The 25,630-nt window shown below is 32.1% G+C and overlaps 4 protein-coding genes across 4 annotated transcripts; 2 read left to right on the forward strand and 2 right to left on the reverse strand.

Moving 5' to 3' along the window:
* The first annotated feature begins 946 nt into the window (after nucleotides 1-946).
* On the forward strand, nucleotides 947-10,739 carry LOC122589125 (agamous-like MADS-box protein AGL12). The gene is made up of 7 exons (XM_043761370.1): nucleotides 947-1,323; nucleotides 2,653-2,734; nucleotides 4,674-4,735; nucleotides 5,320-5,419; nucleotides 9,101-9,142; nucleotides 10,243-10,284; nucleotides 10,412-10,739. Exons 1-7 carry the CDS (start codon nucleotides 1,142-1,144, stop codon nucleotides 10,505-10,507), a joined length of 606 nt encoding a protein of 201 aa, XP_043617305.1. The 5' UTR covers nucleotides 947-1,141; the 3' UTR covers nucleotides 10,508-10,739.
* A 243-nt stretch (nucleotides 10,740-10,982) lies between these two features.
* Nucleotides 10,983-11,915, reverse strand: LOC122588207. The gene is made up of 2 exons (XM_043760332.1): nucleotides 11,761-11,915; nucleotides 10,983-11,412 (listed from the first exon to the last, which is right to left on the reverse strand). Exons 1-2 carry the CDS (start codon nucleotides 11,913-11,915, stop codon nucleotides 10,983-10,985), a joined length of 585 nt encoding a protein of 194 aa, XP_043616267.1.
* Nucleotides 11,916-13,058: 1,143 nt separating this feature from the next.
* Nucleotides 13,059-14,927, forward strand: LOC122589126 (GDSL esterase/lipase At1g71691-like). The gene is made up of 5 exons (XM_043761371.1): nucleotides 13,059-13,389; nucleotides 13,649-13,776; nucleotides 13,884-14,123; nucleotides 14,216-14,471; nucleotides 14,643-14,927. The coding sequence occupies exons 1-5, from the start codon at nucleotides 13,059-13,061 to the stop codon at nucleotides 14,861-14,863; spliced, it is 1,176 nt and encodes a 391-aa protein (XP_043617306.1). The 3' UTR covers nucleotides 14,864-14,927.
* A 1,116-nt stretch (nucleotides 14,928-16,043) lies between these two features.
* LOC122588208 (GDSL esterase/lipase At1g33811) lies at nucleotides 16,044-18,271 on the reverse strand (the record flags this gene model as incomplete). The annotated part of the gene is made up of 5 exons (XM_043760333.1): nucleotides 16,044-16,350; nucleotides 16,436-16,694; nucleotides 16,852-17,100; nucleotides 17,242-17,366; nucleotides 17,917-18,271. Coding segments are annotated over 5 exons (1,212 nt in total), but the record flags the coding sequence as incomplete, so codon positions are not given.
* Between the last annotated feature and the right edge of the window lie 7,359 nt (nucleotides 18,272-25,630).

The raw sequence follows: 25,630 nt of genomic DNA on the forward strand, positions 1-25,630 counted from the left end.
AATTTATACCTAATATAAATGATGACATAAGGGAGAATCAATTTAATGAAATTAAACGATTTGATTGGTTAATTAGTCATTAGTTCAACTGTCTTATATTTTATATTAAAATTAAGATAAGATGTAAGACATTTTTAACAATTTTGTGCCTCCTCAAAACCTGTGCTCTAGCCGAAGGTCAGGTATAATTTGTAGATTATTGTACGGTTTTATTTTTGTACGGTTTTATTTTTGCACGGTCTTATTGTACGGTTTTATTTTTGTACGGTTTTATTTTTGCATTTTGGGCTATTGAAAGTTGGTTTATTTGAGCAGTCCAGCTAAAACTCATTTTTCAAATTCACTTTTTGTTTACGTGGCATTCCTAAATGTAATTACCGGATCTATTATATGAATTTATTGCTTGACTTATGGTTAGAGAGCAAAAAGTAATCAAGTCTACTTAAACTAGTTTTTTACTTTCTCCATTTTAATTTTTAGCCCCCTCCATCTATTATAAATTAACCTTTTGAAAATGACAAGCAAGAAAAAGACCCATTCGTGTGGCCACAAGTTTACACTTTGCAACACGTTACAAATTTAAAATGAATAACAAAAATTCCCATGTCAATCCAATTCTACGAATAAGATGATCTTATTGAATTCAACTAATTAATGAGAGATTAATTAGCAGATATGGTCTTATATAAATAGAATAAAATGCTAGTACGGCTATGTAGTAAAATATTAAAAGAAAAAGAAAAAAAAAAACTTTTACTTCCAATGGATTCCTTCTTTTTGAACAATTTTATGGACTGTCAAATTAGTCACAGAAGAGGAATATTCTTTTTGTTTGTTTTATATTTGTTTATTTGGCTATGCCAGAACATGGCAAAAGAATCAAAAATGCAATGAGATTGGTATATATATAAGGGTGTCGTGAAGACTTAGACTGGATCAATTAATGTGTTTTAAGCTAAGCTAGACAACACAAAGAAAGAAGTGCAACAACCTCGAAGCTAGTTCAAACTAGTGGGAGGTTGTCTGCCGAAATTCAGCAGACTAAATTCAAAGATTTCAATTCCACTCAATTTTTTTTTTTTTACATAAACATCGAATTATTAGTAACATCATCCCAGGAATTAAACCAAGGTCGTTCGATATGGCAAGAGGAAAGGTACAAATGAGGAGGATTGAGAACCCGGTGCATAGGCAAGTGACCTTCTGCAAGCGCCGTTCTGGGCTTCTTAAGAAAGCTAAAGAGCTTTCTGTGTTGTGTGATGCTCAAGTTGGCCTTATCATATTCTCCACTCACGGCAAGCTTTATGAGCTTGCTACAAACGGGTATGCACTCTAGCTACATATATGTATTTTGTTCATTTTCAAAACACAGAAATGTTTAAATCGGCCTCATGGCCCTAGATATATAGGGAGCATATAATCAAGGACACAATGACATCATGCACCAAGAATGAGTTTCATACGTTCTTTTTTTTTTTTATTATTTATTTATCTTTTTGTAGATTATGTACCGAAAGTTAATCAAAACCTATATATATATATATATATATATATAAATATAAATTTAAGCAACCATTAAAAGACTAGTGACGATGAAGTGTGTATATTGACATATATATCACTTTCAGTGGATTATTGCTAGATTTTACTCACTTTATGCTTTTGTTTGGTTAAAAAAACACTCACAAATGTTTGGTTCACACGTGGACTCAGCTTTATAAAACTTTTCATGTCTCCTGACCGTATAAATTCATGGGTTTTGATTTATAAAACTTTTCATGTCATCTGACCGTATAAATTCATGGGTTTTGATAAACGAAACCTTAAGGGTTTTCTTTAAAGTGCATTAAAATAGTTTTACTCTTATCATAAAAATTAAGGGTGGACTTTTGATATAGATACGTAAAACCTTTTTATGCACGTTAAGCGAAACCCTGACTTCATTTAGCATTTGGTCCCAAATGTAATTAGTAATTATTGTACATCAAACAATTTGATCCATGCATCAAACATTTAAACTATGCATCAAAAAGTTAAACCGATCGACATGCATGTAACATCAGATAACTATGGTATGTTATATGCAAATCATCTTAGTAGATAGAATCAGTGTAAATATAATGAAAAGTTCATTATATTTATACATGTCCATATATTACAGTTTACAAATACGAATAGTGTAGACCAATAAAACAATGAATGAAGTGATAATTTGAAGCCTGCATTAATTATGTAATTGAAGTATTAGGGGGTTTGGTGTTACGTTTTTAAACAGATCGATTTTGCGTTTTGAAAATAGATTTTGTGTTTTCAAAACTGCGTTTTGGAAAAACATGTATGTACATTCTTTAAAAATGCGTTTTTATACCAAATCATCAGTTTTTTATCCAAGCACTTTCCTTTGATTATTTACGTTTTATAAACATAATAAACAAATAATCACATTAAAATGTAATCCCGAACACTCTCTTAGTACACTATCGAGCTTAAGGTTTCATGAGCTTATTTTTTACATACTATATACAAATGCGACTAAATTTCAATAGTCACCAATTAATGATAACTTTGTTTTTTTTAATTATTTTTTTATTATCTATTATGTGTTGTATGGTTATTTAATTACTTATTTTTGGGGCATTTGTGGGGTTAAAGAAATATGCAGGGACTAGTAGAGAAATACATGAAATCTAGCCGTTGCTCTTTGGAGGAACAAGCTGATGAAAAGCAAGCTCTGGTCTGTATCTCTCATTTTCCCTCTGTATATATATATATATATATATATATATAGCCAGCTAGCTTAATTGTTTTTGAGAATCAGATGCGTGATTATTTGTTAGTCAAGGCGAATATCTGAATAAAACAAATTAAATACCTAATCAAGATAACATAACTTTCGTGTATTTCTAACTTTAAAGAGCATTATCGATCAATTCTTCGTATTTATTATGAAATGTCCCGAGTAATCTCTTACACGTAGCACGCAATAGCTAAGTCGTACACGACTAGACGTTATAAAATTTTATCATCTTACAACTTTAACCCTTTCATTAATTTATAACTTAATAAAATGTTCTTTTCACAAAAAAGTTTTATTTTAGGACCAATTTTAGGACATATGTTTTTTGTAACTTACATAGCACCATGGTCATCTCCGACCAGCACTATGATTTTTCGGGCACCGCGTCGTCAGAAAATCATGTGTAAGTTACTTACATATGTTAACTTACACATGATTTTCCGGTGAGCTCGTCACCGGAAAGTCTTAGTGTTTTTACAAAAAAATCTTGTATATTATACTAGATAATGATGGTGATGTGTAAGTTATAAAAAAAACATGTCTTAATTGGTCATAAAATAACCTACCCCTGTTTAGGGATTATAATTGTTTTTTATAGTTCACTTTGCCTTGAAAAGACTAATTGGCATAAGAATAACACAATTCTTGATAATCTGATTTTAATTGGCAGAACATTTTTGCCATTAAAATGCCAGAGGTATATATAGTGATGCATTGGTTGTATTAATTAACATATATACAATGATCATTACTCATTTTCAGTAAATGAATACAATATTTTTTGAGAAGAAGATATATGCATGGATCATATAACTAAATTCTATATATCGGAGCTAGTAATTACCAACTAACAAAACAAAACCATATATGTATATTGAAGTGAAGAACCAAAACAATGTATATGTAATTAGGGTAAAAGTTATTTTGAGAACCCTTTTTTTTACGAGAACTTTTGAGAACTTTTCAAATCAAGCCTAACCGATGATTGTTCTTTACATGAAAATTGTTTTTTGACTGTTCTCTGAATAACTTATGTATAATTTTGAAGTTTATAATTGTGTGGAGGCATGGATTATCATCCGTTATACAATTATGTGGAGATTTAGATTCTTGATCACATGTGCACGAACATTGCTATGATCACATGTATGCAAGTCGATCACATGTAATCATAGCAATATTCGTGCACATGTGATCAAGAATCCAAATCTCCACATAATTGTATAACGGATGATAATCCATGCCTCCACACAATTATAAACTTCAAAATTACACATAAGTTATTCAGGAACTAATAAAAAATAATTTTCATGTAAAGAATAATCATCGATAGGGCTTGATTTGAAAAGTTCTCAAAGGTTCTCGCAGAAAAAAAAGGGTTATCAAAATAACTTTTCACTATGTAATTATATGGATGTATTTACATTTTTATTGAAGACACATTTATAAATAATGAACGAATAAATCCACTCTTTTTGTCAACAAAATGAAAATCTGCAAGCACTATGCATCTATATATATTTGGATACAAAGACGTCAATTTAACAACTTTGTTGATTATTCGATGGAAGTTAAAAAAAAATTAGTGATTTTATACCATATGTTATAATCAAAACATTGTTACTTGGCCATATGCAACACTATATATACACATGGTCGGAACTATGGAAGTGTAGGTGGCTGCCCCCAACCCAATTTTGATACAACATAGTAATTTTTTTCATTTTAAAAATATATTTGTATTTTTGCTTTTATAAAAAAATAAATATAAATTGTAAGACTAACATTTAAAAATTGTCCCCTCGAATAACTTTTCTGGCTCCCTTCGCACATCAATTTTTTATTTTTTATTTACTCTAATACTTTTGTATTTTAGGAGTCCAAAATGGAGGTCAACATGCTGAAAAATGAGATTGACGTACTTCAGAAGGGCCTCGGGTACATACCATCCATTTCAATGGTCCCATTTTACTTTTTTGTATTTGTTACTATTACATTTTCGTTTTCCATTTCTTGTTTATTTATGACAAGAGTTTGATGTTTCTACACATTCAAAATCATGTATTTTACAAATGCTACTTAAAGTCCTCTCTATATTAAAGTGCTGAAATATTTTTTCCTAACTTCTTTTTTTTCTGTCTTTAAAAAAAAAAAAAGAAAAGAAGAAGAACATTTTTGAAATTAAAATAACACTAATGAATAACGTATTCATAAATAGTTATTGCCTCAATAAGAAAAATTAAAATAAACATGATGATTAGCTTAACTGATCAAAGGCCTGATTTTAATCAAAGTCATGTTCAGTTGTATCCCAACCGCATGTTTGAAGAAAAAAAACATGACATTTGATTTAAACAATTATTTGCCATTCGCTCTCGTTTTCTTCAACAAACTAACTAAACATCGATAAGGTCTCTTCTTAATTTCCTCAACATTTTTATATCACTTGACTTACATTACTGATCCTTAAGTACTCCCATGTTGTAGCATTTAATTATTATTATTATTATTTTTTGGTATAGCTACATGTTTGAAGGTGGTGCTGGAAAAATGAATTTGGATGAGCTACGAGTTCTTGAGAATAACCTCGAAGTCTGGATGTACCACATTCGCTCAGCAAAGGTAAGCTTTCTTCGATCTGTATTTACTGAATAATGGTCGAGTCTGAGTTATTTTTCTTTATTAGAATCACAATGATATGATCGCCATCGCATTTAATTATACTAATATGTACAATATATCCATTAGTTGAAGCGATTTATGCATGGAATCATTAAATAATGTAAATGTAATGCTTTTAATTTAGCAAACGATAAATCTAACTAAATCAATACCGGGTAGTTGACCGGGTTAAAAACAATAAATATAAAGTTAAAATACACGAAACATAACCATAAGCAAATAATAAACAAAATCAGAGCAGATAGCTTCACAAAATCCATATCAAAATTTATCCACTAAAACATGGTTAAATAGATAGCAAAAAAGTTGATTTGATTCCAATTATACATAGGAGTAAGTTTTATAGTGATATATAAAACTTTATCTTCAACTCCACATGAGTGCATATACATCACCAAAGAATTTACCACTATTGGTCCTACACTGCAACATATATATATACACACACGCTACTTGTACAGACATATTCCCAAAAACATGCACCTGCAGTTGAAATAGTAGTATTGCCATGACACAGTAGACAATAGCAAAGACATGTATATTTAGCAATATGTTGTTCCAAGGACTCTCTTGCCATGCGCGCTTGATATCTTTATTTGCCGATCTGAAATTGACTGAAGAAAAAAAATTGGCAATAGAAAATATGGTTTATCCCTCTAATTATCGATCATCATGTCACACTTGTGGTACGGGTAACATTTTCATAACATTTCCATCAAACAGAGGTTGCTGAGAAATATGGTCTTCCATAGCCCTTAAAAGGTATTAAAATGGGAGGGAGATATAAAAAATTATAGTTATGATATGATAAAATCAGCAATAACTTAAAAATTACCCTACTTGCCAAGATTGTAAAAGAGGAACGGAATCTACGCAATGTCTTGTCCTCCATGTTCAGTGCAATAAACCCTTTGCAGTTGCCTGATACAAATCACATGATATATCATCTAAATATGTCACAACTATAGAAAGTAAATTTTTTTTTTTGCATATTTATAAGATTAGACGTGGGGATGAAGCCAAGAAACCCAATCTTTTCCAACATACATTCAGATATCTTTGAATATCGATCGAAGTTAATAAAATCCTGCTTTTATGTAGCTACGCTCAACATTCATCTAATGGGTGTACTCGTTTAGTCAAAAATAACTCAACATGCATCTCAACTAACAACATGTATTAGAATCGACAGTCCGACACCAATGATTCTTTCAAATTTGAACAACAAACTGACATAATAATATAATTAAAGAGCTTGTAAGCAACAATTGTTTACAAAGGTATCAACTGTTGTAAACAACGAATATACACATTACCAAACAATATGAGAAAAAATTAAAAACAAATGTTGAAGGAGGGAAGGAAGGAAGCATACATAGCACCATGTCGGTTCTTTTGAACAAAACCACTCGACCCCCATGGTCTCCTGTGGCAAGAATGCAAGATGATCGTCAATTTTACAAATATTATTGTTGAAATGATATCAACTGTAATGAAAAAAATAATTTGTTAACAAAAAGATGAAGAAGGGGATTCAAACTATGTGATTATTTGAAGATTGACCACTAATTAACATCAACTTAATGAAAAAAATGTGTAATAAAAGAAAGCAACCAAGCAGATGACAAACAGAAAGTAAGCAAGAAGCCTAAATTGAAACCATATAGTATGTAAATTAAAGTCAATACCTTCATTTGTATATCTCCGAAATGCACAGTTCCTAAAAAAAAAACATACGGTGCACACACACACAAAATATACCATATTTAGCTAAAGAAGAAATGAAAGAACAAACATATAAAAAAAAATCTCAAAATATGGAATGTTCCCTTTTGAAGGATCCTTTGAATTTTTTTGACAGATATGAAATTAAAAAATTAAGATCATAACAATGGATTTTTGTGATCATCATCTTCACCAACCAAACACAAACACAAACACAAATTAACCAAAAACCCTAAAATCAAAAACCCTAAAATAACCAACCAAACGCAAAATCAGGATACATATAGAAATTACAAGTATCAAGCAGATATAACATGAAATAATATAAACCTACTGTAAAATATAAAGCCTTATAAATTGAAAAGAAAAAACCAACGATTGAGAAAGGGATATGGATATTCCTAAGGACAAAGTTATTAATTATTCATTCATGACATTCAATTCAACCATATTAGTAAAAAGAAAATTGACCACTATGAGTTTAAAAAAGTAAAGTTGACAGAATTTATTGCAAAAACCATTCAACTTTTAACATACTCCGTATATATAAGTTGTGATGGCAGAACGGGTGGTTGTGGTCGTCGGAGCACCGAAAAGAGATAGCGGGGAAGTGGTCTCCGGAGAATCATCCGAGAAAGGGTCGTAATTGGCGGTAGTGATAAGGGTCGCGTGGTAATGGTGATTGGTGGAAGTGGTCGTCGCGGTTGTTATGGCGGCCGGAGAGACAAAAAGGGTTTTGTAGAGAAATGATAGAGGAATGTTTACAGCCTTTGTTAACCTGCACCACTATTACGTTTATTTTAGTTAACTTTGACTTTTAATTTAGAGGGCTCAGATTGTCTTGTCCAATTATTTAAACGGTCAAGATTAAAAAACAGATTTATTTTTTCTCTCAGCTCTACCAGCAATATATATATATATATAATACACCAAATGATTTTAAGTTATCTCATTTTTAAATATTGAACCCTGATATTTATTATAAGAATCTTTAAAACTATATAAGTGTGAACAATTCAACATATATTTAACATAAATTTATATACTTTTCAAAATTACATCGAATAAAGTGTATAGAGTTAACCAATTTGTTGTAGTACAAGTGGATAAAAAAAATTGGCCAATTAACTGTATTTAAATTTTGATAGTATTTTTTTTGAATGAAAAAAAAAAGCAAAATATGTAATTTACCTCCTTATCTCAAACAAATGATGTTTGTTTTAATATAAGTGTAATTAATGATGTTTTTAGATAGAAAAAAAAAATCCCAGTAAAAAATCATTATGTCACCGATTGTATGTTTTCTTTTTCTCCTTTCCTGGTTTTGTAACTCTAGCATCTAGTTAATTTTTTTATACGAGTTTTAAATGTTCGGAGAAAATGATAAAAAATAATAATAATAATTAATTATTAGGAGTGAAATAAGTAAATGACTGGGTAATAAATTTCACGTAAATTTAATAATTATTTTGAGAAAATAATAAAAATGGTAGAATTTCGAAATACGGGCACGGGCCACGGAGTATTAAATACGCTCGCAGACCATACTCTGGGCTTCAAGATCTTTTACCAATTAAATTTGGGCCTTTATCTATGGTAGCTAATAGTCCAAAACAATAGATAAGCTCAGCCGCTCAGCTTCTTTTATTTGGCCCAAGCCACGATCTAAATTTGGCTTTGCATTCTAGAACCATTTTTTCCATCCTTCTGACCTTCACTATCCAATCATCGAACAATAATTCTTGGATCCAAAGTTTGTTATCTAAAATATAACTAAGTCACATGTATATATCCAAAGATTTGGCACAAATGATTTTACCTGAATAGTTTTATGAATAAAAAATTTGGCAACTTTTTAATTGTTCGGCAACTTGACCAAAGTGTGTATCTGTGCAGATGGACATTATGACTCAAGAAATCCAGTTGCTAAAGAATAAGGTAATAACCTTCACAACTATTTTATACATGTTTTCTTTTTCCTTCTTATAATCATATATATCATTACGTACAAGCATGATATCACTAAAGAATCTCCTTTATTAAATAGCAGTAATTTTTAGCTAATTTGACTCATCATAAAGCTCTTGGAACAATTTATCTATTCTACAACTTTTTAGTAAAGAAAATTGTTGTGCGTTCCCAAAAGAGGTTCATAATTATCCATCAGTATAGTCCAAATTCATGAGGTCGGATATTTGGTTCTAGAAGCTCTTTCCGGATATGAAATAAATTCCATCATATTTCCATGGCGTCTCTTAACATTTTGAGATAGCTAATGTCAATTTAAGAAAATGCAAAAAGGTTTGGATATTTAGTTATCATATATCCCATTGTTGTCCTTCAACAAGCATAATGCAAAGGCATGACATTTAGAATAATATGAGTCTTAGAAGTAATGAAAACAAGTAATAGTCCATGTGATATTGACATGAGAAAGCTTAATTATTGATTATTTCCATGAGGACCATGACATAAATTGTTGTCAATCAGGTCACGGGTTTGCTTAGCGGGTTGAGAGGTTGAAATTAAACAACCGGAACACAAACATGATATCAAAGTTGGGTTGGAAACTCAACACTAACCGACAAACCTGTTAACCCAGACCCTTTCCCGCCAACCTAATTAAAATAGGTTGTTGGGATGATTTCAGGTCAAACATGTCAAATGGGTTAACAAGTTGGTAAGTCAGTTTCAGGTCCCCTTTCATGTCAAATGGGTTGGCGGATTGGTGAGTTTTTGGGTTGTTTCAAGTCAAATAGGTTGAATTGAGGTTATACAGGTGAAAGGGGCTAGCGTGTTGGCGCTGGTTTCAGGTAAAACAAGTTGGTGGTCAACCTATTAGATACATCATAATTAAATTTGAAACCCAAATGATCAACCTGAACCCAATCCCCAAAAAATCACAGTGAATACACAACCCTAACCCAACTAATTTCCGGGTTTTGGGTTAATTTGAGTATTGCCAGCCCACATAACACTATATGCCTCTGCAAGACTTTTCAGGCAACCCATCTCTCATTTGGTTTACTGTATTGCAGGAGGGAATACTGAAAGCTGCAAATAAGTGCCTTCAAGAGCAGGTAATAATGCATTGTTGTTAAAGTATTCTTATTAAGTTGTATATATGTGTATATATCAATTAAATGACAAAGAATGGGAATTGTGGGACTAATACAACAATTAACATCATGATATTCATTAATACAGATGGAGATGCAATATGGTGTTGTGGAAACTGACCCGATAATTACTAACATACCATACTCACTAACAGTTCAAAATGACATATATCAGTACTCATAAAAGACTTTTGGCAGAAGCGGCGACAAAGTTTCCCTTGTGAAATTTGTCGCTAGAAGTGTTACTAGCCACGCGACATATATACTTGTTGCTGAATAAATGAACTGATGGATTTATGAAATGTAAAACTTTGCTTGACTATTTAGCATTAAGATTTTTGTGTATGATATGTATGATATTTGTAATGAATGTGAATGGATTTATATTCCTAATGCTGTTAATTAATTACTCAGAATGAATTTGTTATTTCCATAGTTCTCTTTTATGTTACTGTGAAAACTTGCTGGCAGATACCATACTAGCTTGGACTAATGTAAATTACTGCAATGTAATGTGGCTCCGATTTCCCTCGAAAAAAAAAAAAAAAAAAACCAATCAATTCCTTACTGCTTTTTTTTTTTTTTTTTGAAAGTTTACTATTATTCACATAACCATTACCACCAATTAGTGGTAAGGCCAAAACATATACAACTAACAATTACCTCAAATTAAAACCACACCAATCGTTCCACATAATTGATCGGTGTTTACCTCTATTCCTATACCATAAGAAACCAATCGATCTAATGTCATTAAAAATCCTGTCAACATTTATAGTGATATTGGCAAACCGTAAGTCGTTGCGAGCTTTCCAAATGCACCAACAAGTGATAAAAACGATCCCCTTCAGCACACTTTTCTCCTTAATCCCAAGTCCCTCAACGTTGTGAGCTTTGAACAAATCAGTAGTCGAGAAGAAGAACAGAGGCTGCTCCTTACACCAATCTCCAATCTTTTGCCAAATTTCCATAGCCACTTCGCATTCAAGCAGTAAATGACCAATTGATTCTTCATGTTGGTCGCACATTCCACATAACAGTGAACCAAACCGACAGTTTCTAGTATTGAGAGCAGCGAGTGTCGGAATCCTGTCCAACCCAACATGCCACATAAAGATATTACACTTCCTTGGGACCCACTTACACCATTTAAAAACCTGTCAATTACTATAGTCTTTGTCGCAATTCAGCCATTCCTTAACCAACTTGACCGAGAAAGTCTAATCCTTGCTTCTGCTCCAAATCCATCTATCGTTAGTCCCTCTTAGTTGCTTCCCGTTTAATAATTGAAGCAGTGAAGTACCTTCTCCATTTGTGTCATCCCTTAGCCAAGGAGCAGAGTTGATGTCGCCACCCAAGAATTTATTGGACTCCTAGCAAAATCTATCAGCAACACAAACCTTTTTATCTTTATCTTTTTGAAACAAAATAGGAAACCTCTCCTTCAACGTATCATTACATGCCCATGGGTCTAACCAGAATCGAATGTCCATTCCATTTCCCACCTCCCCTTTAGACAAAGAAACCAAATTAGTTCCCGCAACTTTGACTTTCAAAATACATTTCACAATAGACACCCATACACCTGTCATCGCCTTGTTCATAGGAAGAGGATTCCATACCCTTTTTGTCTCATGTATCGCCTTAATGACCCTTCTCCAAAGACTGTTAGGTTCATGTTTATATCTCCAAAACCATTAAGACAACAGAGCGACATTAGAATCTGCCAGTTTACTAAGCCCGAGGCCACCTTTATCAATTGGTAGTAATGCAAGAAACATAGCATTTGAAAGTTCACAAAAAACATTTGTTGCATTGATATTGAGATTTAGTTACCTTAAAGAAATCTTCATATTAATTTTAGTATCAATTAAATGTCATTGAGCCATGAATGAATGTCAATTACACAGTAGCATCCAATATCAACGGCCAACTACTCCACAAAATCATACACATGCATATGCATTAAAAAGTCAATACCTGTAAAACCCATATAGCTTATCTCTGCAAAGATCTAATTGGCCACTACGATTCAATTAAATAAGGAAAAACAGAGCATGCACCAAACTTTTAGACTCCCAATACATAGTCTTTAATATCTCTCCAACATCCCATGCAACTTCAATCACTAACTTTTCATCTAACCCGCGATAGAAAATAGAAATGATGTTTGCTAGAAGTCCTAAGAATATGAGATGATAAATAAAAATGATTTTTGCTAGAAGTCCTAAAATTATGAGATGATAATCTAGAGTTACCAAACAGAATGGATTGGTATTTAGGGGGACATGCGACTTAGAGACCGGTCTTAGGTTCAAATATTGATGTGAGACAGAGGTATTCCTAAATTGGTTTACCTGGAATTGGAGACCAAATTCTTACACCAAATCTATTTAACTCCTAAAACTACCCCAAATGCCTTATGCCTATGTAACTATATATTTGGGATAAATTTAAAAACTTAAATCTGAAGAAGAAAAAAGTCGACAAGAGAAACTGGGCATAACAAGAAACTTTCAGCTAGGTTTAATTAAGTGAGTGGTTACTGATTATAAGGCAGTTTTTTAAGCAAAGATACATGTATTTAATTACAGGTATGATCATTTACTACTCTCCAACTAATTAACTTGCATACTATATATATAAGCTCTCTTTTCTGTATACACATATATATGCATATGTTCCCTTCTATATTACCACCCCCTCCAAGTTTTGTCCACAAAATCTCATTAAACATGGGTGGCAAAGAGATGATGAACTTGAAGTTTTGTTGCTTGTTGTGGGTGTTGATGGTCGGCGTATTGTGGAGTGGCAGTCGAGTAGTTGTGGCACAAGATTATGACAACGTGGGTGGTGTGGGGGATGGATTTTCTTCGCCCGGTACAACATGGGGAAATAATAAGATAGTTCCAGCAATGTACATATTTGGAGACTCGCTAATCGACAATGGGAACAACAATGACTTGAATTCTTTTGCTAAGGCTAATTATTTTCCTTATGGAATTGACTTCAATGGAGGTCCTACTGGTCGATTCTCCAATGGTTACACCATGATTGATGAAATAGGTCTGTTTCCATCTCTACTTGTGTACTGTATTTCGTATAAATGGTCACTCTCATTTTAAAATGCATGCAACATCTACTAAATTCATTATTCAAGAAATGTGACATGTACACAACAAAATTTATCAATACATAATATATACGTACATATATAATTTTGTATAGAAAGAACTTGTATCTGTCTAAATTTTATTGCAGACATATCACCTCTAATATATGATGACAGAAAACATAATGCATGTATATATAAATATGAATGCAGCACAATTGCTAGGATTGCCACTAATACCAGCCTACTCCGAAGCATCTCATTCTGGAGATCAAATGGTTCACGGTGTCAATTTCGCTTCTGCAGCTTCTGGAATCCTTGATATTACAGGCCGAAATTTTGTAAGCACTTGATAAGTTATTAATAGTGGGTATTTTTGATGTTTTTTTGTTTGTGTTTGTGAAAGTGGAACAAGTAGGTAATTGCTAATTTTGTGCTAATCATGTAGGTGGGTCGTATCCCGTTCAACCAACAGATTAAAAATTTTGAGGATTCCTTGGACCAAATATCGGGCAATATGGGGCCAGCCGGTGTATCTCAGATGCTTTCTCGAAGCCTTTTCTTTGTAGGAATGGGTAGCAATGACTACCTAAACAATTACCTCATGCCAAATTACAATACTCGTAATCAGTACAATGGCCAACAGTTTGCTGACCTTCTGTCTAAGGAATACACTACCCAACTCACTGTATGCTGGCTAATTCGCCTTTTTTTTTTCTCTAGATTGAAATGATACAAACTTTTAGTGCATTCTAAGTTTTTGCATACATTTTGAATTAGAAACTTTACAACCTTGGAGCACGAAAATTCGTTTTGGCTGGGTTAGGATTGATGGGCTGTATTCCAAGCATCTTAGCGCAAAGTACAACGCCCGGGAGGGGATGCTCCCAGGAAGTGAACCAGCTGGTGCTACCTTTCAATGCTAACATGAGGACCATGATTAATAACCTGAGCATTAATCTCCCTGGTTCTAAGTTCATCTTCGTTGATGTTCATAACATGTTCCAAGATTTACTTGCCAATGCTAGATCCTATGGTAAATACTATAAATGTTTGAAAATGATATAACTCAATTAAGTCCAAACTATATTGTATATAATAGACTTTGGGTTAATGTTAGATACAATTTCATTAATTTTTCCCTATAATATATAGCACCTCTCAAACAGGTTTTCGGAATTTTAATAGCTTGAAATTTGTTATGCAGGATTTCGTGTGGTGGATAGGGGATGTTGTGGGATAGGTAGACACCGAGGACAGATAACGTGTTTACCATTCCAAACGCCGTGTCCAAACAGGAATGAGTATGTGTTTTGGGATGCATTTCACCCAACAGAAGCAGTGAATGTACTGATGGGAAGGAAGGCTTTTAGTGGTACTCCTGATTCTGTTTATCCGATCAACATTCAACAACTAGCAAACATATGATGGTGACTTTGTGCATGTTATAAAGCCGCACGCTGTGATGAAACACATGTAGGTGTATTTTCTGCTCTATCCATTATAGAGTACAAAATAAAGATACATCTTAAAAAATTCTATATTCACATGAACAATTAGCTTGTACTACTGTTCTCTTATTACATGATTAGGATAGGATTTGATACATTCCTATACATTACAATACAAAACTTCCAGTTCTTTCTATTCTCAAGTAGAGCACCGTACCTTAATAAGACAATAATTTTAGTCTATGAAGATTTGTTTCAAAAATTGTACATATACCTGCTGGGTAACATGATTTGCGAAGATTTTCATTTCTGGGCTGTGAGCCAGTGAGTGTATAAAAACAACATAAATATTCATATCTATTGAGGAGTACAGCATCAACCATTTGCTGATGTATCTCACAAAAAATAATTATGGATTTAAGTCCTGTGACATTGAGACCATCCCACCTCCCCTGCTCATTCCCCTGCCCGCTCAATCACAGGGCTGATGAGGCCCTAGTCTGCAATAAGAAGGACCGTTTGCCCGGTTCAGTGTTCCAAGCTACCATACGGATTTTGTGGAAACGCTGTAACTGGACCTATTTTGACCTCCCCTGCTCATTCCCCAGCCCGTTTAATCACAAGGCTGATGTGGTCCTAGTCTGCAATAAGGACTGTTTGGTCGGTGCGGTGTTCCAAAGTCCAAATTACCATAAGAATTTTGTGGGAAAAACGTAACTAGAGCTGTTATGAAACACTTCCAACAAATGAGAAAAGCGGTTGTCTCTTTTTTTTAATTCTAATCCGTCCATCCCTAACTTTTTCTTTTTTGACTTTTTGAAGTCTTCCTTTTTCAACTTTGACTTCTAATATTTTTGTTTGTGTTATACAATACTTGATGAAAGATATATTAAATGATTGATTTTTAACTATATTTTGATTGGTATAATTTTCATCAAGTATTATATAGTAGAAAATAAATATTTTAAGGTCAAAACTTGAAAATAAAGACTAAAAAAAAGTCAAAACAGAACACCTATGTTGGAACGGATGTAGTAGTACGGATTGACACTTTTGTAACTCATTTACACATGGAATCGCCTAAGTTTGAGTATTTCTATCAGTACCCATCATTTACTTGCCAGTAATCACAGTTAGCTTAAATGCAAACGTTCGAATGAACCAACTTATTCTCCAATTCAAACACAAACGAAGTTGAATCAATACATATATAGTCTTAGACAATACATATTAAATAGCATCATAGTGATGCTAGTTGTTGGATGTTTATGGGATATGTATATGATGATGACCTTGACGAGTATGTTAATTTAGCAGTCACAATATTTGCAGCTTCAGTTGGATGAAAGGCATCCCAGAATATATACTTCGAGCGGTCCCGACAAGAATTTTGAAGAGGGAGGCATGTCACCTGGCCATTGTTTCTTCCAACTCCACAACATCCCTTATCAATTACTTCAAATCCTAAGAAATGTAAACATTCAAAACAATTAACCATCTTTTTCATGAAATTATCAAAGTGTAATAATATATAGTATATTTGTTGTACCATAAGATTGAGCATTGAGGATAAGATCTTTGGTCGCTTGATACGAATCCAAGTATACAAACTTTCCTCCTTGAAGGTCACCCTTATTAAAGCGATCTACAAGTTTTCTTAGGCCCGTGTTGAATAAGATAATAGCATTGTTTATATCTTCGTTGCACCTGCTGCTGTTACCATTATACCGGGCTAGCTGATATGGTATGCACCCAATTTGCCCCACACCAGTCACTATCACTTTCCGTGCACCCAAATTGTACAAAGCCTGAGAAAGAGTTTTACCACAAGAAATACAAACGTTAGCTAAAAACCGTACTTTATGCATGGAAGAATCAGCAAGTATTCTCTCAAAACTTATGATCTTTGCTATAACACGTACGCTAGAGCTAGTGAATTTTCAAGATGGGGCAAAAAGTACTCACGGTAAGCTGATTAGTATAATCATGAATGAGTGAACTTGCATACGCTTGTGGAGTGAATTGGGATCCGGTATTGTAAAAATCACGCATGAAGTAGTTATTGAGATAGTCATTGCTTCCCATTCCTGAGTAGAAGATACATTTTGCCAGGTAACTTCCTAAGGCATTAGTATCTCCTCTGAAGTAACGCCCCATCTGCTGCACTACGCTCCCAAAGTTATTTACTTGCTGGTTCATTGTAATGTGATCCCCCTACATATATATATTGGCGCATATATCTTGATCAATATACACTACTACGTACTGTGGAAGTATAATTAAGCATAAAACAATACACTCGATCCTGAAGCGAATGTTGAAAAAGATTTACTCAAAAGAATGTAGATAAATTACTAGATTATTTCCGGTTTCATCTCGGATACCAGCAGCTCCAGATGCGAAATTTAGTCCACTAAGTATAGCTCGACCACGCGTTCTTGCATGAGGTGGTATGTTGTTTCGAAATCCTAGAAGTTGAGCTGCAATAGAACAGTTCATATTAACTCGTTATTTCATAAGTGAATATAAAATAACCAAAAGGCCTTGGCCTAGCATGTTCCGAAATGATCTATGGACCAAAAGATTGTGACTTCGAGTCATGCATACTCTAGGTTAAAATTTAACATGATAGGTCATGTTATTAGGTATTCTGTGTAAAGGGCGGGACCTTTATTGTGGGTCCTTTATTCTATTACAGTCATACGAGTATATTTTTTTTCTCGCACAAAACTAATTTGAAAGGATCAAAGGATCTTCATCCGATATTTTTTTTTTTTTTTTTTTTGAGAAAACTGTCCTAAGACTCTTTAAATATATGCTCATATGGGGACCGGGCCAATAAACTAACATAAGGGACTCTTCTGATACTAATATAGGGATCGGGCCACTCATAGACCCGCATATATGTAGGATTGGATAATGTTGTTGTTACTAATTCGTCAAAAAAAAAAAAAAAGGCCGGGTTTCTTTCATTTCTAAAAGTAGCAACTAACTTAAGTAATTAAAAAGCAAAGGAAAAAAGAAACTGACCCAATGCATCAACAAAAGTCCGGCCATTGGTAAACCGTCCGCTGACACCTTGAGGGAAGTCAATACCGTAAGGTCGATAGTTGGCTCTTGCAAGAGTGAGAAGGCCATTGTTGTTTCCATTATCAACCAAAGAGTCACCAAAGATGAAGAAACATGGAACTTGTGGCTCAACTTGTGAACAACCTTTTAGTGCTAACCACAACAAGGAAGCCGCGGCAACCCACAACCTGAAATCTTTCATCAAACTAGCCATATTTAGTCCAGATTGTATATATGATTGTGTGTAACAAATAAATATATACGCGTATGGAAGATTAATGCATAAAATGGCATTAAATTTTGCGGTGGTATTGGATGTGTATATGGTTTATGGTTACGAATACAATGAAGCTACTTTTGAGTTGGGTTTCATGATCAAATTAAATTTTTACATGGAATGGTATATGGCCATTTCTCGTGATGAGACTTACAACTTGGATTCAGACCTTAATGCCCAAAGAAAGTGTTTGATAACTTGGTTAAAAAAGGAACATAATTAAAATACATCTATTTTTTATTTGATATTTATGTGTGATTAATTGATTTGTGAATCCACGTTCAAACGTATGTTACTAAAAATAACTTATAATACTAGAATCAAAGCTTGTTACGCGGGAAGGTAAAGTGCTACTATTATGTAACTAGGTAAGTTCGGTTTGCATGTTGCGCGACTGCAATTATTGCGATTACATCTCGTTATGTTACTTATCTGAATTAAATTCACAATTGGTTAAGTAAAAACCAATATCATAACCGCGGTAAAACGTTAGGTGCTAACTCCCAATTATTTCTCGTCATTCTTTTTTTATCATAAAAAAATAGTGAAAGGCAACACCTAATTTCCAATATATCATAGATTGTTTGCTAAAAGTCCAAAGCCATCTTGTCACATACTCGTATATGTTTATTGTAAAAGTCATTATAAACCTTACACTCAAAAAAAGGAAAATAAAAAAAAATATGAATGGGCGAAATCCAAATTAGCCCAAAAAAATTTATTTGGCCCAATACTGTTCATAACCATGGTTAATAATTATACTGGTAATTAAATTAAAGGAAAAATACTAAATGTAAGCTCTATTTAATTTGCATACAAAACTTGTATTTAATTAAATTAAAAGTTCACCTTCGGAATTTAAAGATAAATGTAAAACCATTTAATACAACTTGCTGTTTAGTAAAACCATATGCTAAAATCTAAATATGCAAAGTATATCTATACTTCATATATAAACAAACTACCCCTTCCCCCATTCAACTCTTTACATTTAAATTGTCTAATTAACTCTTCTAATTTATACTACATTCACATATCTTATCTCTGAAATTCCAAAATTACCCTTCAAAAAAAAATTCCACAATTACCTAGAAACCCCTCTGTGATAAAAAAAAAAAAAAAAACTTCATTCAAATCTAAAATTATTGCTGAAAGTATTGTTATGGATAGGAAAAAACATCTTAATTATTATATATTTCTATACTCCATATATAAACAAACTACCCCCTCCCCCATTCAACTCTCTACCTTTAATTTGTCTAATTTATCATTCTAATTTATACTACCTTCACATATCTTATCTCTGAAATTTCAAAATTACCCTTAAAAAAAAAAATTCCACAATTACCTAAAAACCCCTTTGTGATAAAAAAAAAAAAAAAACTTCATTCAATTTACTAAAAGTAATGCTAAAAGTATTGTTATTGATAAAAAAAAAAAACATCTTAATTGTCATATATTATATCACGAAACGATTAAACAATAATTATTTTTTTATAACTCATGAAATTACTAACCAATTATGTTTTTTTCTATATTCGTATTAAATTTTAATCTTTGATTATTTTTTTTTAATTGCCCTGACGTTCTCCCCTACAATTGTGTGTTTCATATAATTGGTTATTTTTCATAGTTAGTTTTTTGCACTCCATTATTTCATTATTTCTTGCATATAATCCGCGATTTATTTTTAGAATGATAGATACAGTTAGACGTTGCATTGACGCATCTCATGAAAGTAACCTGAATGCTATAAACCGTTACAACATCTAACGCGTTATAGACCGTCACCGCTGCAACGCGCGGACACCACTCTAGTTTACAATATATATGGACTACTAATCATGTGGAAAGATTAAGTTGACTAATAATCAAATCAATATGCCTTCTTTTATTCGCTCCTTAAATTATGGAAAATATATGAATATCGATTCAGAATAAAATGAAATTAATATACGGTTGCAAAACTTATTTACTGGATTTAGTGTTTTTTTTTTTTACCTTTGACACGACAGGCACAACATTTAGGTATCTACCAATAATCTAAAACAGGATTGAGATGTTTTCTTGAAACGACATGTCGCGTAATCCTTAACCAACACATGTCTTTTTCATTTAGATTCAACTTTCTTATTAGATTTAGATTTAACTCTTGGTTTACAGATACAAAACACATTATAACCTTATTTTATTGATCGATTTTTCATTAATAAAATTGTTTCTTTTTATTTCTCAATTATTCAACTTCTATTACTTATATTACTTATAATAACTTACTAACATGAAAACTTTAAAAAATTGAGTTTACGATCCGAAATCACAAGGTTATTTGTCATTATTTACTATGCTTACATGTTCCGAATTTGATGTGATTGTAAAAAGTTAATGTAAATTCAAAACTTTAACTATACATATATTATATTTATCATTACTGTTTATTATAACTTAGTTTCGATCATCGGTTTACTTTAACCATAATTTATTTTATATTCACGAATCATGTATGGGGCATATTCAAATTTATTTATAATACAATTTATATAGCTACCATACATCGTACGAGTATATGTACAATATTTGAAGTATCCGAAAGTTACATTTGCTAATGGGCGTGAGCCATGTGGAGAGGAAGTCGTCCTTAATTTCCCCTGTCCGCGACTAATTTTTTGTACCGGCTTCGAAAGTATCCTTATATTCATGCACTTTACACACACCTTTAACACTTCTAAGTTTCCACATAAAAATCAATCCCCTATCGTGCTAGGTACCCCAAGTTTTGTAAAGGAAAAAATTATAAAAAAGTAACCTTTACACAAAGGAAAATGATAAATCCTCCTAGCTAATCCTCCTAAAAATCCTTCTAATATATTCACTTGTTAATACATGGAATCTACTAATTCTCTTTCCTAATTTCTCCCCTAATTTTCCACATGTCACAATCCTATTAATTAGGCAGATTTTTAGGCTAATGAGTTAGGAGGATTGATCATTACCCTTACACAAATATCCTATTAAAGGAAACCTATTTAGTTTTCAGTCTATTTAAAGGATCCCCTTTTAAAAATTTCGCAATAAAGGGAACGGTGTTAGTTTTTAAAGTCAGTCATCCGTTAAGTGTCACGTCACGTCATCTAAATTGCTTATGTAGCATTTGATTTTGACTGAAAATACATATATGTGTGTGTTTTTATGTATAAAAGGAAATTTTGAATGTGTTTTTGTAGTTTTTGAAAAACATATATATGTGTTTTTATGTATAAAAGGAAATTTCGACTTAAAATTTCGCAACTTGAATATGTGTTTTTGTGTATACACATATGTATGTATTTTCAGTCAATGTCAAAGGCCACGTAAGCAATTTGAAGATGTGGTAGTGGTAATGTGGTACTTAACCGAGGGCTTGCGTTAAAATCTAATGATCCTTTTATTACAAAATGTTTAGAAATAAGATCTTTTAAATAAATGAAACCTGAATATGTTCCTTTTAATAAGAAATTTGTATTTAAATGTTAATTTTTTATGAGTTTTTTTTTTCTTTTTTTAAAGGCTTGTGGCGTCATATGATGAAAGTCACCATCAAAGTGTAGCCACATTACCCATTAGTCTAATTAATACCCCTAAAGCACAAGTTAATATAAGATACAAATTCTCTAACATTATTCTAACTCAAAAAAAAATCTAAAACACATACACAGTGAACTACAAGAGGTAGTCTGTGTATCATCCGTAAGTGTTAAATTGATAGGTTTACGGAGAAACTTACAAACTAACTGCTATTTAACATCACGTATATTAATATATAGGAGGTGATCCCTACATAACACAATTTTGCCATACACAACAATACATGCATCAAACAGTTTTACTGTACAACCTTATAATGCATATATTGTTGTGTATGGTAAAATTGTGTTGTGTATGGATCATTTCCCTTAATATATATATTAAAAAGAAAAGTACAGATTCGCGTGTAAAAAATAGTGAACTTTTTATTCTTTTTATTTTCACCACAATACTTTAACTTTTTACACTTTGAACACTAAACTTTTATACCTTTTTATTTTTCTTTTATTTTCACAACAAACTTTTGATTCTTTTTAGTTTCACCACAATATTTTAATTCTTTACACCTTTAGCACTAAACTTTTATACTTTTAGATTTTCTTTTATTTTCACCAATAGTGAACTTTTTATTCTTTTTATTTTCACCATAATACTTTAACTCTTTACACTTTGAACACCAAACTTTTATACCTGTTTATTTTTCTTTTATTTCTAGAACAAACTTTTGATTCTTTTTAGTTTCATCACAATATTTTAACTCTTTACACTTTTAGCTCAAAACTTCTATACTTTTAGATTTTCTATTATTTTCACCACAATACTTTAGCTCTTTTTATTTTTAACACTAAACTTTATACTTTATAAATTTTTTTAGCACAACACTACTGTTTACACTTTTAGCACTTAATTTTTATACAATTTTTATTTTCTTTTATTTTTATTACAAACTTTCTAAGCTTTTTATTTTCACCACAATTTTTTAAAATTTTACACTTTTAGCACAAAACTTTTATAATTTTTTATTTTCTTTTATTTTTACCACAAACTTTTTATTATTTTTATTTTTATCACAATACTATAACTATTTTCACTTTTAGAAATAAGTTTTATACTTTTTGGTTTTCTTTTTTTTCACAACAACATTTCAGCCTCTTACACTTTTAACACAAAACCTATATACATTTTAATTTTCTTTTATCTTCACTATTACATCTTAGGCTCTTACACTTTTAGAACTAAACTATTATGCGACCTACTTTCACTTTCATACAAAAATTAATTGTTCGTTTGTAATTATTAGTCACGTGCAAAGAATAGTAACCTTTTTATTCTTTTATTTTTATCACAACATTTTAACCCCTTACACTTTTAGCATTAAACTTTAATACTTCTTTTAGAACAGCAAGGGTCGGGCCACGGGTATCCGAACTGGTTACCGTGGACCTAAGACCCGTTTCCCTCCCCCCTGCCCGCCTCACCCGGTAAATGCTCCATGAAGGCCCAAGAAACCTAAAGCCTGAAAATCTCACGCCTGAGAGTATCGAACCTGAGACCTCACGGACAAACGTCTGGGTATTTTCACCACAACATTTTAGCCTCTAACCTTTTTAGCACTAACTTTTATGCAACCTACTTTCACTTTCAAACAAAACTTTTACTGTTCATTTTTTAACTGACAAATGTCAAATTTTGTTTTATTATTAATCATTTCAATAATACATTTTTCTTCAAAAAATTTGTGGTATGTAACATCGATCCATTAACGCACACCTATTTGTAACCGATTATCTCATCCTTATCGAAATGTCGTAACTAATATACTTATTTCTCTACATTTTGTTACTTCTATCAAAAAATTATTTTAAGAGATTTGAATAATTTTTTATATTAAATCGTAACAAATATAATGTTACCCGGGGAATCGTCCGGGTCACATATTTCGTTAGCCTACTAAAATCAAGGAAATAAACATGCTAATTACCCCACGTACAATAAACTGACAATATAACATGCTAATTAACTAGCCTAATTCAAGGAAATATAATATCTAGTAATGGTTGCTAAATAACCGTAAGAAATATACGCCATGTAGCCCCCGAACGTATCATAAATACTCAATGTCAAATCTTTGAAAATTTTATCATGTGAAAGCATTGAAAATTGTAACTCCGAAATATAATATGACTTCATTATATAAGTAGATCATAAAGAAACCATGCCATCTTGAACATATCCAGGGCCGTCCTGTTGATTTTTTAGGCCCTGCTCAATAAAAAACAATAGGCCTTTTGTATAATTAGTTTTTGCATATGTTAATAATTAGTTCAAATCTAAAAAAAAAAAAATTAATAAAACTATTGTGAAACCTGCTAATAATCAAAAAATAAATTATACAATTTTAATCAAATAAGTATACAAAAGTTTATCACCATAAAGATTATGGCCTGATAAAAATATTTTTAAAATTTTCCTAATTAATGTTTAAAGTATATGAACTAAATTAAATAAATTAAAGTTTAAGTAAAGGGAGGCCTATAAAGGACATGTTGGAACGTTGGATCATAAATGCTGGAGAGTCACACTCACGTGAACAAAAAAGCAAATGTTCTGCACAGCCACATGTTATATACATACATATACCGAGTACTTTTTTTGAAATGGGCCCTTATAAGGATATGGACCATGTTTTCTTGAACAGGTTGAATAACCCAATATCCGGCCCTGAACATAACACACTCACACACAAAAAGTCTCTATGTTATATCACCAATCAAATATGGACATGATTGTTGAATAGAGAAGAAATAGAAAATACTAAACCAAAGAATTATGTTTCTTTAAAGTTGTGGTCGACCAAGACTTTCACTAAACCAAAGAAACAGTATACATTTTTCATTCGCTTTTGGTTACTGAAAACAAAACCAACTTTGTTTTTTTTTTTCTTTTTCCCGCGGCTTGAATAAAGAGAATTGAATTGATATATTAAAAATAAAAGACTCAACTACAAGATTTATTTTGTGGAAGACCTACTTTACCGACCCAATAACAATTGCTACTTTATTTGAAGACGGACTTCGAAACTACATGCATAAAAACAAAAGTAATACAGGCTTTATATATCCTATCTATACTCCTTTATAAAACATATTGAACATCTATTTTAGGAAATTAAGCACTTTTTTAGCATTCCCATAATACCCCTTACACCCCTACTTAAACATAAAACCCTTATATATCATCTTTCCCCATCCTTTTTAATTATTACACGCTCTCATCAACCTTCTTTCACCTTCCACGACGCCTCTTTCTTTACCGTCTCCCTCGATCTCCACCACCGCCTCCCTTTTATAGTGTCATCGCCTTTTAGCCGCCGCAACGCGCGGACACTGTGCTCGTACTAACTAATTTACTTTTGAATTAAGCACAAATTGGAATTTGAATTCACATGTAATAAGGAAAACGACAAACCTAATCCCAATGAAGAACATAATTACATAATCAAATTTAATTTTTCAACGTCTTTTTAATATATATATATATAATTGTTAAAAAACTAAGTAATAATAATTGGAGGCGATCATATGCATACTCACAATTGATGGCTGGAGGCGATCATCATCAATCATCGGAGAAGCGGCAAGAAGATCAAGGAGAGTGGAAACAGGTCCAAAATCGAAAAGGCAAATCCAATGGATACTCTGTTGGCGATCAATCTCGTTGGCATGGGAAGGATGAACATCGAAACCCTATTCTTAAATCAAGCATTATGGAGCGTATGTCTCTCTCTTTCTATTTAACAAACTTCCCTCATAACGTTTCTTATAAAGATATGTG

Source organism: Erigeron canadensis, chromosome 2 (assembly GCF_010389155.1).
Source record: "Erigeron canadensis isolate Cc75 chromosome 2, C_canadensis_v1, whole genome shotgun sequence".
In the NCBI taxonomy this organism is placed as follows: Eukaryota; Viridiplantae; Streptophyta; class Magnoliopsida; order Asterales; family Asteraceae; genus Erigeron; species Erigeron canadensis.